General features: G+C 35.2%; 1 protein-coding gene across 1 annotated transcript in view; it reads right to left on the reverse strand.

Moving 5' to 3' along the window:
• The window catches only part of LOC101095594 (calcium-binding mitochondrial carrier protein SCaMC-1-like), a 50,104-nt gene that overhangs the window by 20,890 nt on the left and 15,749 nt on the right, over nt 1–13,465 (reverse strand). The window contains 4 exon segments of the mRNA XM_011285036.4: nt 3,700–3,811; nt 5,077–5,104; nt 5,107–5,163; nt 11,120–11,252. Of these exon segments, the coding sequence (XP_011283338.2) occupies nt 3,700–3,811; nt 5,077–5,104; nt 5,107–5,163; nt 11,120–11,252 (330 nt within the window).

Below are 13,465 nucleotides of genomic sequence, written 5' to 3' on the forward strand. Positions count from 1 at the left end.
AAATCAGAAAGAAAGAAGTATAATTGTCTCTGCTGCAAATGACATGATCTTATATATAGAAAATCCCAAAGACTCCACAAAAAAACCTGTTAATCAATGAAATCAGTAAAATTGCAAGATACAAAATTAATATATAAAAATCAGCTGCATTTCTATACATTAACAACAAAATATATGAAAAAGAAATATAGAAAACAAACTCATTCATAATAGCATCAAAAACAATAAAATACTTAGGAACAAATTTAACCAAGGAAGTAAGAGACCTACAGATTGAGGACTAGATGACATTGATGAAATAAAATGAATATGTGGGGCGCCCGGGTGGCTCAGTGGGTTAAGTGTCCGACTTCGGCTCAGGTCATGATCTTGTGGTTTGTCAGTTAGAGCCCCACATCAGGCTCTGTACTGACAGCTCAGAGCCTGAAGCCTGCTTCCAATTCTGTGTCTCCCTCTCTCTCTGCCCCTCCCCTGTTCACACTCTGTCTGTCAATAATAAATAAACATTAAAAAATTAAAAAAAACAAATTGAATATGACACAAATATATGGAAAGATATACCATGCTCATGGTTTGGAAGAACTAATATTGTTAAATGTCCATATACCCAAAGCCATCTATAGATTCAACACAATCCCTATCAAAATTCCAATTGCATTCTTCACAGAATAGAAAAAAAAAAAATCCTAGAATGCATATGGAAACAGAAACTCCAAATAGCCAAAGCAATCCTGAAAGAGAACAAAGCTAGAGGCATCATACTCTTTGATTTCAAGCAATACTACAAAGCTCATAATGAAAATGTATGCTACTGGCAGAAAAAGAGACACATAAACCAATGAAACAGAATTGAGAGCCCAGAAATAAATCCTTACATATAAATTCATATTTGACAAAGAAGTCAAGAATATTCAATGGGCAAGATAGCCTCTCCAAAGAATGGTGTTGGCAAAACTGGATAATCACATGCAGCAAAATGAAATTGGACCTCTACCTTAAACCACTCAGAAAAATGAACTCAAAATGGATTAAAAACTTAAAATAAGACCTCAAACTATAAAACTCCTTAAAGCAGACAAGGAAAAATCTCCTTGACATGGGTACCATCAAGGACCTTTTGGATATGACACCAAGAGTATAAGTAACAAAAGCAAAAATTAATTAGTGGGTCTACATCAAACTTCAAAGTTTCTACACAGTAAAAGAAACAATCATATATCTTATTTAGGGTTAATATCCAAAATATATAAGGGACTCATACAACTCAATAACAAACAATCTAATGAAAAAAAATGAGCAAAAGAACAAAACAGACATTTCTCAAAAAAAAAAAAAAAGACCTATAAATGGCCAATATGTATATTAAAAGATGGTCTACATCAGGGAAACACAAATCAAAATCACAATATTACCTCACACTTGTTAGAATGGCTACTACCTACAAAACAAGAGACAACAAGTGTCGGTGAGGATGTAGACAGAAGGGAATCTTTTCTGCAATGTCGGTGGGAATTTAATTGGTGCAGCCACTATGGAAATCAGTATGAGGCTCCTCAAAATATTAAAGACAGAACTATCATATAATCCAGAAATTCCACTTCTTGGTATAAAGCCAAAGAAAATGAAATCAGGATCTCAAAAAGATATCTGTACCTCCATGTTCATTGCAGCATTATTCACAATGGTGAAGTTACGTAAACAACCTAAGTGTAAGATGTGATATATATACATATACACAATAGATTATTACTCAGCCACTAGAAAGGAGAAAATCCTGCTATTTGCAACAATATAGATGGACTTTGAGGGCATTATGCTAAATATGAAATAAGTCAGATAGAGAAAGGCAAATACTGTATGGTCTCACTCATATACGGAATCTAAAAGAAGCCAAATTCATATAAACAGACAGTAGAATGGTGGTTGTTAGGGGCTGGGGAATTAGGGAAATGAGAAGATGTTGGTCAAAGGACAAAACCACCAGTTATGAGGTGAACAAATTCTGTGGGGATCTAATTACAGCATGGTGCTTATAGTTAATACTGTATTATATACTTGTAAGTTGCTATGAGTGTTCTCACTGCAAAAAAGAAATGATAATTATGAGAGGTAACAGAAGTGCTAACTAACTAACCCTACTGTGGCAGTCATTTCACAATACATAAGTGTATCAAATATCATGTGGTACACCCTAACTTACACAATGTCAAATATCAATTATATCTCAACAAATCCTATAAGGATATAGATAATTCATAGAAAAAGAACACGTGAATCTCTAGTATTTCTATGAAGAGATGTTTAAAATGGACTAAAATCAAAGAAGTGCACATTAAAAGAAGATACCACTTTATACCCAACAGAGTGGAAAGTATTAGAAAACTGGACAATACCAAGCAATATGTAGAGAAACAGGAACTTTCAGGCATTGCTGGTGGGAATGTAAGCTACCACAGCAAGTTATCCTGGGAAATAACATGGATATATTTTATAAAATTAAGACTGGATAACCTACTAAAATTTGCAAATGCATATTACTTCTGACTCAGAAATTCAGGTGAAATTCCCAAAGCTACAATAGAGGAAGGCATTTTGCTTGAAGTTGGAGAAAACTATTTCTTATCAGTTCCTATTACTAGGAAAATGGATAAAGAAGATGTGTTAAATGTATACCATGCAGTAGTTAGAAGCAATAAACTAGATGAATGCATAAAAACAAGGACAAATCTTAAAATCATAATATTGAGTGAACAAAGCAAAAAATCAGCTGTGGCCTTTAGCAGAATACTATCTATGTAAAATAAAAGCACACACATGAAACACTACATGATTCCTAAGATTATATACATATCCAAGACACAGAGGAAACATATTAGAATAAGTGCTTATCATAATAAGTAACCTTTACTGAAGACATGTATTACCTGCTCCGCCCTTTTCTACATTTATTAACTAATGTACTAATTTAATTCTCAAAACTCTTACCATTATTATACTCAGTATATAATTGAGAAAACCCGAGGCACAGAGGGATTATATAGCTAGTGGATGGCAGAAGTGAAGTTCAAACCTAGGCATCTGACTCCGAAGCCTATGCTCTTGGCCCTCCCTTTTATTGTCTATGGAGAGGAGGATTTGCAAATAGTATACCATGAATAAATGATTAACTTAACCCCCTGCATCAGAGATCTAAAAAAGAAAAAAAAAATGTTTTCAATTATAAAACCTCATTTCCTCCTCACAACTGAGTCAAGTGCTTATATAAAACGAATAGGTAGATTACACAGTTGATCCTTTCTGATTCTGAAATTTTGCATTATAATGTTTGACTTTGCATTTCCTATGATAGAAACCTAACTGAGTATATCATTTCTGTGAAAAGAATTAAAGTATATTATTTTTCCACTTTCCTAAGACAGTTAACTATATCGGAATAACTTATTCTCAATGCAAAGTTGGCCCCTGCAGCAGATAAGTATCTACTTTAAGTTCTAGGTTTTACCAAACAAAGAAATTGTGGTAGCTGTGTTTGTACATATAATACTAACGCTCCTTGCTAAATTAGTAGAACACTATTAGGAGAGAATTTTGCTATTTTAGCCACTGAGGCTGGAAGTAGTATAGGGATTATGTGATCATAATAACAGCTATGGCATTTGTGACAAAATAAAAATATAGTAAAATACAAAGTAATCTTACGGTAGAGCGCTTCCAGAAATGAGCAATTTCATCAATATTTTTTGCAGGATGAAGTAAAAAGTAGTACTTCCATTCATCCCAGTCTTTTGTCATTGTTCCATCACTATCGATGCTGAAATTGACAACAAAAATAGTGCTTATAACATTTATAATAAATCCTCTAAGAATAAGTACTAGTGTAAGAATACTCTGTTGGATATTTAAAAATTTGCTAAGACAGCAGATTTATGTTAGTTGTTCTTACATGGAGACAACCTAAGTATCTACCAATGGATGAATGGATAAAGAAAATGTGGTATGTGTGTGTACACATACACACACGTGTGTGTGGAATATGGAATATCATTCAGCCATAAAAAAGAAGGAAATCTACCTATTTGAGACAACATCGATGGACCTTGAGGGAATTTTGCTAAGTTAAACAAGTTAGACAAGGACAAATACCATATGATCTCACCTATAAGTGAAATATTAATAATAATAATAATAATAATAATAATAATAATAAAGCTCATAGATACAGAGAACAGATTAGGGTTGTCCAAAGTGGGGGTTTAGGGAATGAGTGAAATGGGTGAAAGAGGCCAAAAGGTACAAACTTTAGTTATAAAATAGGTAAGTCATGGGAATGTAATGTACAGAATAATAACTAGAATTAATAATCCTATACTGCATAATTCTGAAACTTGCTAAGAGAGTAAATCTTAAAAGTTCTCATTGTAGGAAAAAAAATTTTAACTATATTAGGTGACAGATGCTAACTGGACTTACAGTGATGATCATTTCCCAATATATGCAAATATCAAAACATTACATTATATGCCTGAAACTAGTGTTTCATGTCAGTTACACGTCAGTAAAAAAATAAATAAGTTGAAGTTTTAACTACAAAAAGTATTCTTATCAGAAAAAATAGTAGTAGTAAATAAGAGGGTAGGAGGAACCTTTTGGAAGGGATGGATAGATTTATGACACAGATGTGGTAATAATTTCCTAGGTGTTCACTTATCTCCAAACTCACCAAGTTGTGTATATTAATTATGTACAGTATTTTGTATGTCAAAAAAATTAAAAAGAAACGTGTTAAGTCAATTGCTTAAGAGAATTACATCTGTTCTTTGAACTAGAAGCAGGAAGGATTTTATCCTAGGGACTTTGTGAAGTGTAAACACTTCATGATTTAGTCAACAGCATTCTCACAGTTCAATAAATTTCTCAGGGACTCTTCTTATAACACTGTCAATAAAAGCTGATGTTATAAAGGCAGGCAGGCAGGAAATGAGGGAGGCAGGGAGGAAGGAAGGCGCTACATATATAGCAATTAGTTTCTAACATGGAACTAAATAAAAACTGTTAAAAATAAGGATGAGGACTGACCTTTGTAGAATTTTTTTTGCCTGACCTTAGAAATATTCATACCCAGTGATTTCAAAGCAGCAATTATTTCTGAAGTTTCTATTATTCCTTTAAAAAGTGAAAAAATGTCAAATTAAAGTATCTGAAAAGATAAGGCAATATACTTAGAACATAATAGTCTTTAAAAAGTCCATGTTTTTTAGGCCTATAATTCCATATTCACAACACAAAGCTTAAAAGCTCTGAACACTAAAAGACTTCTTGTATATTTGTCATCAAAATTCATTTGGTAGTCAATTATTTATGATTCTATATAATTATTCATTTGTTTCATTGAAGAAATACTCACATATATAATTGCACAGTGGTACCCCAAATCTCACTTGTAGTATCACATAATATATCATACAGGCACTGTATTGCTTGTCTAAAACCCAAATTTTAAATTTCTAAACACATCTGACCCTAAGGATTTCCAGTAAGAGATTGTAGATCTATAACAGATTTAGATTATGATACCTAGTTGGAAAAAATTTAAAAGCTAACTCTGAAGATCTGATTCAGGCACATGAAAATAAGGCCACCCGACATTTTATAAGTTAAATTAAAAAAATAATAACATACCTAAATTATAATACAACACAAAATCTTTTTTTAAGGTGTATTTTTTAAAGTTTATTTCCTTTTGAGAGAGAGAATGAGAGCAGGGGAGGGGCAGAGAGAGAGAGAGGGACAGAGAATCCCAAGCAGGCTCCATGCTGTCAGCACAAAGCCCAACATGTGGCTTGATCCCACATACCACAAGACCATGACCTGAGCTGAAACCAAGAGTCAGACATTTACCCAACTGAGCCACCCAGACACCCCCAACACAAATTCTTTTTAGCACAACCATATCCTATGTTATAACTCAAATCAACTGATATATTGAATACAAGCCTACTATGCATCTCAATCTCATGTTGCAGGATGTTATAAAGGAAAAATTAAGTATTCCATTTTCTCCTCAAACTCTAAAACACATAACTCATCATGGCACTATCCAAGTCCAAAGAATCTTTGATTCCTCCTCTGTGTAAAACAAAGAGTTGAGGATACTCAGTCTTTTAAAATATGAGGACATTTCCATATTAAAAAAATCAACTTAATGTCACCTAGTTGAAAATATGTAACATCAAAAATATATGAATTCAGTCACATCTTTAGTTCATATTTTATGAGCCATAGCTGCATCTGTATACATTTATAAATAGTACACATATGTATGAGATATATTATTTATTTAGCCTATAGATAAAGCCCAGTATTCATGCATAGAATTTCAGACTCTTTGCAATCATTCCAAGGCCCCTAGTGTTCCAAGCTTCATAGGGTGGAATTTACTGGTCTATTCCTCAGCCTAGAAATCAAACTTTTCTTCAACTGGGAAAACTGAATCCTCTGCCTTATATCCCATTACAATCTCTGAACACTATGCTCATTAATTCAATAGTTTAAAAAATATATTTTGAAAGCATACTATTAAAATCACTATGCTAAATGTGAGAGAAGCCAGAGATTAATAAAACAACAACCCCTGAGAAGCTTGCCAGCTTGTATGGATGAACTACTTATTTCAAAATTATATCACACTGTGCCAAATGTATGTTATAGGATAGTTATAAATAAAGTGTAATGGAGGCATAAATAAAGGAGTGAAAAACAAAAGTCACAAATGAAGTACAATAAAGGATAAACAAGATACCACCAAAGAAACAAAAAAGCATTTCAGCAAGAGATACAGTATGAGCACGGTACACTCACTTACTTGTTTAACAAAGATTGATTGAGGACTTACATACAGTACTAGAAAGCAGGATGATAGCTACTTTAGTGGGTGATAGTGATTTGGCAGGGATATAAAAGGGCTGCTTCTGAGATACTACTAATATTTTGCTTCTTAATCTGGATGCTGTTTTCATGTTGTGTGTTTGCCTCGGGAAAATTTGTAGAGCTTTTAACTTAGAATGTGTGCACATTGATGTATATGTTATATGTCAGTGAAATTTCCCCCCAAAAATAGTAAGTTAGGGTCAAACTTGAAAAGCCATATTAACCAGTTCTGACCTTGACTGACAATTTCCTAATTTTGCCTTTGTTCAAACTACTTACTCTCTTTGCTCAAGAAACCCTTTCTTTTCCATTCTATTTACATATTGATCCAGCACAAATCTGAAGTGTCCCTTGGCACAATTAAGCTCTCCTTACATCGCTTCTCGAGAAATGATCATAGTCTGTCTTCTGTATGTTTATTCTTAATTCACCCCAAATGGTGTGCTTCTGAAGACCTTTGTTCATACAGTTCCTAGTGCAATAACTCACATATAGTGCTCAAAAACTGTTTGCTTCATTTAACTAAAACACATTAAGTAATTTTTACCCTGAAGAAGCTAAAAATCCAAGCTAAGATGTAGAAAAAATTAGGTAATGTGTTCCAGAATATAATCAAGGCATATGACCTGAAAAAGAGATTCAAAGTTGTCTTTAATTATATGCAGCAAACATATAATGGACTTGAAATAAATTCAATGGAATAACAATAGTTAGATGGATGGAGAGGAGGAACACAACCATTCCAGCATTGCAATTCCAGGGAGAAATACAAAATATTCCATTCCTGTACCAGTGATTTATTGCTAAGTAACAAACTATTCCAAAATTTAGTGGTTTAAAAAGGATATATTTGACTATGAGTATGCAATCTGAGCTTGATTCAACTCATTGGTTCTTCTGCTTGTGTTGCCTGGGCCACTCCTGTGAATTCAATCATCTGGAGGTTCAACTACAGCTAGAAATCCAAGATGGCTTCACTCATATCTATTACCTCAGATGGAAATGTAAAATAATTGATTACTAAATGAGCATTTCTCTCCATGCGATCTCTCCAACTGGGTAGCTAAGACCTCTTTTCTGGCGGCTCAGCATGTTCAAGAAAGAGTATTCCAAGAGGACAAGTTCCAATGTACAAATACTTATTAAGCCTTGCTAATGTGCTAATGGCTGAAGCAAGTCAAATGGCCAAACACAGGTCTGTGTGGTATATGGCTACACCAAGGCATAAGTGCTGGGAGATGTGGTTCACTGGGAAAGCCAATGGAAGGCAAAATTATTTAACCTTCCTTAGCCTCAGTGTTCTCATCTGTGAAAAACAGCTGCTACGAAGACTTGTGTAAGACAAAAATAAGATATGGAAGATAAAGTCCAATAAATGTTAATTTCTTTCCCACCATTTCCTCAGCCTCCAAAAAACTCCATCTAAAAAATAATCTTAATGATAAAATTATGTTCAATAATTACTTCATTCACATTTTTACAACAGCATTCCATGGACATTTTGGCTGAACAACTGAGCAGGAGCTCAGATACTACTTGATGAACGAAGTTAAATAGGTGAGATTACACTGGGGTTTGAGCACTTCCTGCTAATGAGTTTGACAGTACAGCAGCCCACATGCATCCTCTTGCCTCCACTGATTGGCATAAGGCCTGGAAAGCCTCCTGGGGGACAGAAAGCAGGTGGTAAACATTGAATCCGGTATACTATTAATGTTTAACAAATATAATGTGCGATGAGCTGGGAGAGTCCCATCAGGAACAATGATGTCAGGAAGGAAAAGCGTGGGAAGGTATGATGCAGTGAGCCAGATCCAGTAATAGAATTCAGAAGGAAATGTCAGCTCCAGGGTCAATGATACACACCTGACAGCAGAAACTACCCTATCCCAGCCAATCTGGAAGCATTTGTACACTCTGGAAGAAAGTGACTGCATATTCACATGAATCGAGAAAGCTGTACTTTGAGGCCCAAAACATTCTGGTATTGTCAGACACTTGATAAAGCATAACAGAAGGGAGGAGTTTCCTGGGGCTGCCGTAACAAAGTACCACAATCTGGGTAGTTTAGAACAATAGGAATTTACTGTTCCACAATTCTGGAGGCCAGAAGTCTGGTCGTTTCACATCATCTTCCTCTGTGCACATGTGCCTTTGTGTCCACGATTCCCCTTGATGTGACACCAGTCATATTAGATATTGGGCATTACCCTAATGACATAATTTTAACTTGATTACTTCTGTAAAGAACTGTTTCCAAATAAGGTCACAGTCTGAGGTACAGGAGGCTAGGACTTCAACGTATCTTTTTTAAGCTGCACACCCCTCAACCCATAACAGAGGATGTGCTCCCTTTTTCACACACAAAAAGCATGCTGGCCAAAGTAAACTGGCTGAGCTCTGCAAGGTGGTCACTGAAGCGGCAACAATGGTGACACAGGGAGCAGGCAGCTCCGCCAGACCTGGTGCTCCTGCAGGGCTCCTGGGGCCTGAGCTCTGCAGGCCAGGTGGGCAGTAGCCCTGGTGCCCACAGCAGAGCCTCACACCAACTGTTGCAGCTCAGGTGTTCGAGACACGTGAAGCCCGTGAGAACTGGGACTGTGGCTCTCAGGACTTTGGGGGCTGAGTCCTGGCAGTTTGACTAGACAAGGCAGAAATTAAAAAATCTATATTGCCAATCACTATATTACTTTCGGATAGCCATCTTTCCTCAGAAAAAGTATTCTCTATTATTACCAAGAGCTACAAGCAGTGATTTACAGCTTTACCAGAGACAGTGATAGCATTATATTTTACTAATGGCATTCTAATTTCGCTGATTATCTGACACGGTGGATTTTCAGCTTACAAATGATGATCATGGTGGTAAGCAGTAGTAAGAGAGTGAAATTCCAGAATAGCACAAGAACAGAACTACTGGTCCAAGATCAGCAGCAACTGATGACCAGGTCTAATTTACATAAATTAGTAAGTGGTACCTTTAAAGCTTCTGGGTACTATTTCAGTAGCAGAACCCAGAAAGGCCTAAACTTCTTTCTGGAAAGTGAATGGAAGCATAGAGCACTACAGTATGGATGTCACAGGTCACTAAAGCCTGTGACATTCAGGTTACATTTTGTTTTACCCAAGAATCTTTCAGTACAATCCTTTAAATAGCTTTTCTGGTACAGTTAGAATTTTTCAATTAACAAAAAATAGATTTCACAAAACTTAAAAAATCAACACATATGTTTCTTGAATAGCATATAATTAGGTTCTAATTACCTGTGGTGGATTAGCCACATATGGATGCAGAAATGGTACTCTACTTTTACCTATAGTCTTTCTGATTTAAAGGTTTGTAACAAAATATACCTTTTCTCTGTAAATCAGCATGGATATTGATTGCAGCACTATGAATAAAAGATTGGAAACATTCTAAATGTCTAACAATATAGGAATGATTCATCTACTCATAAATAGAATATTTCAGAGTCATTAAAAACTATGTGAAGAATACTAAATGAAATGAAAACGCTTACATTGTAACATTCAGAGAAAAAAATAGGACACCAAACTATATATACAGCATGACTACAATTTCATTTAAAGAAAGAAAGAGAAACAAAGAAACAGAAATAAAAAGTCTAGAGGGAAATATAAAAATATATCAAGAGACACTTGGGTGGCTCAGTCAGCTGTGTCCAACTCCTCATTTCAACTCAGGTCACAATCCCACAGTCTCGGGATCGAACCCCACACCAGGCTCTGTGCTGTGTGTAGAGCCTGCTTGAGATTCTCTCTCTCCCTCTCCCTATGCCCCTCCCCATTGCTTGCACACACATGAGCGTGCTCTCTCTCTCAGGTAAAAACAAACAACTACATATTTGTGTGTATGTGTGTGTGTGTGTGTGTGTGTGTTAAACCTGACATCTACACAGCAGAGTTACAAGTAACTGTTACTTTATTTTAGGCTCTTTTCTGTGTTATCTAACTTTCCTGCAACCAAAATATTTTCAAAATCACACAAAAATTATAACACTAATAAATATAGTTTATATATTATTTTTAGAAATAAAAAAATTACTGCTAGACAAGTAACAGAAATAACTGAATCTTTGATGACAGGAGTAAGTAAAAGCTAGTAAAAAAATCCCTTTAATATTGACAATTATTATTCATGTTAAGCTAATTGTGAATAAAACACAAACACACACATCATCATTATTTTTGTCCAGACTATTAAATGCCAGCCTCATTTTTATCTCATGGTCTTTAAGGTACTGCATAAATTCTTCAAAGTCCAATCCTGAATCATCATTGGTATTTCCAGCTTCAAAAATGTGCTACAAAAAAGTAGAAACTCATTTCAGAGATGTATTACAAATAAAGCCACTGTAGCATGCTAACATTGACACATTTCATACTAATTATCATTTTCATCAGCATCCATTGTCCTAGTTTTTCAGTCACAGCTACAAGGCTAAGTACATTTGTGATTTTTAAACTTGTGCAATACTAGAGTCAATAGCCACCATGTCATTCCAAATAATTCTGAATCTTATAAGTCGGTAAGTATTTACCAGAGGTAAACAATGAATGCCAAGTACCTTGAGGGAAGAAAGGTACTGAGATACATAGTCTTTGCCATCAGAGACCTCACACTCTATTAACCAGATGAGATAAAATACTTAAAATTTTAGTATGACTCACAGCTTAATGGTTTGAGACTCAGCCTTATGGAGTAAGAGTGTATGTTCAAATCTCACTAGGTTGTTACAGTTTTTTAAATAAAAAATTAATAATCATAATTCTTAAATATACATCATATGTATTTCCAACAGACTCCTACCTCAAAGAGATTGGCCATGTCTTGTTCATCTTTGTACCATCCATGCCTAGCATAAGGTATGGCATACTAAGGCTCTTAATCCATATTTATTGAATTAAAAAATACTGTGAGGGGTGCCTGGGTGGCTCAGTCGGTTAAGCATCCGACTTTGGCTCAGGTCATGATCTCGCGGTGTGTGAGTTCGAGCTCCGTGTCAGGCTCTGTGCTGACAGCTCAGAGCCTGGAGCCTGTTTCAGATTCTGTGTCTCCCTCTAAAAAAATTTTTAAAAAATTAAAAAAAATTTTTGAGTGTAGTTGACACACAACATTACATCAGTTGCAGGTATACAACATAGTGATTTGATAACTTTATATGTTATGCTGTACTCACCAAAGACTAACTACCATCTATTGCCATACAATGCTAGAACAATACAATTGACTATATTCTCTACATTGTGCCTTTTATTCCCAAGACTTCTTCATTCCATAACTAGAAGCCTGTATCTCCCACTCCTTTTTTTTTTTCCTACTGATGAATTTTGAGCAAAGAAGTGACATGATCGGTGTTAAAAAAAGGTTACTCCAGTGATAAACTTTGGTGAGAAGGAGAGAGAAAATATTAAAAATAGAAAGAACAATAAGAGGGTTATTACAAAAATCCAGAAGAGAAATGAATCTCCGAACTAGGGGGAAGATGGTAGGAATGGCAATGCGGAGCAAAATACAAAAGATCTTTAGCAAGCGGGAGGTAACTTGATCACTGACACAATATAGAAGGTAAGGGAAAGAGAGGAATCTAGAATTCTGAAGGTGTTATTTGGGTTGCCATGTGTATAGGGAGGGTCTTACTCTAACAGTCATCAGGTTTGCGAGAAAAAGAGTTTGGGGCATTCTGCGTTAAGGAATAGGCAGAGAAGCAAAGAGATAACGCAAGACTGAGTTGTAGAGTTTAAGCTTCAGTGACTATAAAATGGTGAGAACCCCAAAATAGGAAGTTGGAAGGAACACTGTGATGAGGGGGCAGTCAGGAAAACATGTTGACTTCGAAGTGCTAGTGAGGTATCTTCAAAACGTCTAGCAGACAGTAGACAGTATTTGCAGATCCTCACATACAGGTCTTGGAGATGTGAACTTCAACAACATCAGTAGAGGAACAGGGCAGAAGCTATGGGAGTAGATAAAATCACTGAGAGATATCAAGAATGAGAAAAGGGCTGGTGTTGACCCTGGTAATACCTACCCTTGAGGAAGTGGTTTTTTTAGACATTTATGTCATCTTCAAAAATTTTGCCACAACAAAATGATAAGTGATAATCTTTTCCTTAATATATTTCACTTAATTGATATACTTTTTAAAAACCAACTATTTTTAAAATAAACTTTGTATCACTACCATAACTAGAAAAGCAGTTTAAGTTGTCAGAAATTAAAAGTAACTACAAATAAAAATTCACCCAACCAAAAAAATGGACAAAAGATTTAAACAGACAATTCAGCAAAGAATATGAAAGAAAGGTTATAACCACATAAAAAGATGCTCAGAAACATCAGTCATTAATGAAATGCAAATTAAAAACACCGTGAGACAGCACCAGTCATCTACTAGAATGGCTATAGTCAAAAAGTCAAGTATTGACAAGGATGTAGAGAAATTGGAATCATCACTGATGGTGGGAATATAAAATGGTATAGCCACTTTGCAAAACCGTGGCAGTTTCTCAAAAA

This window comes from Felis catus, chromosome C1 (genome assembly GCF_018350175.1).
Source record: "Felis catus isolate Fca126 chromosome C1, F.catus_Fca126_mat1.0, whole genome shotgun sequence".
Classification (NCBI taxonomy): Eukaryota; Metazoa; Chordata; class Mammalia; order Carnivora; family Felidae; genus Felis; species Felis catus.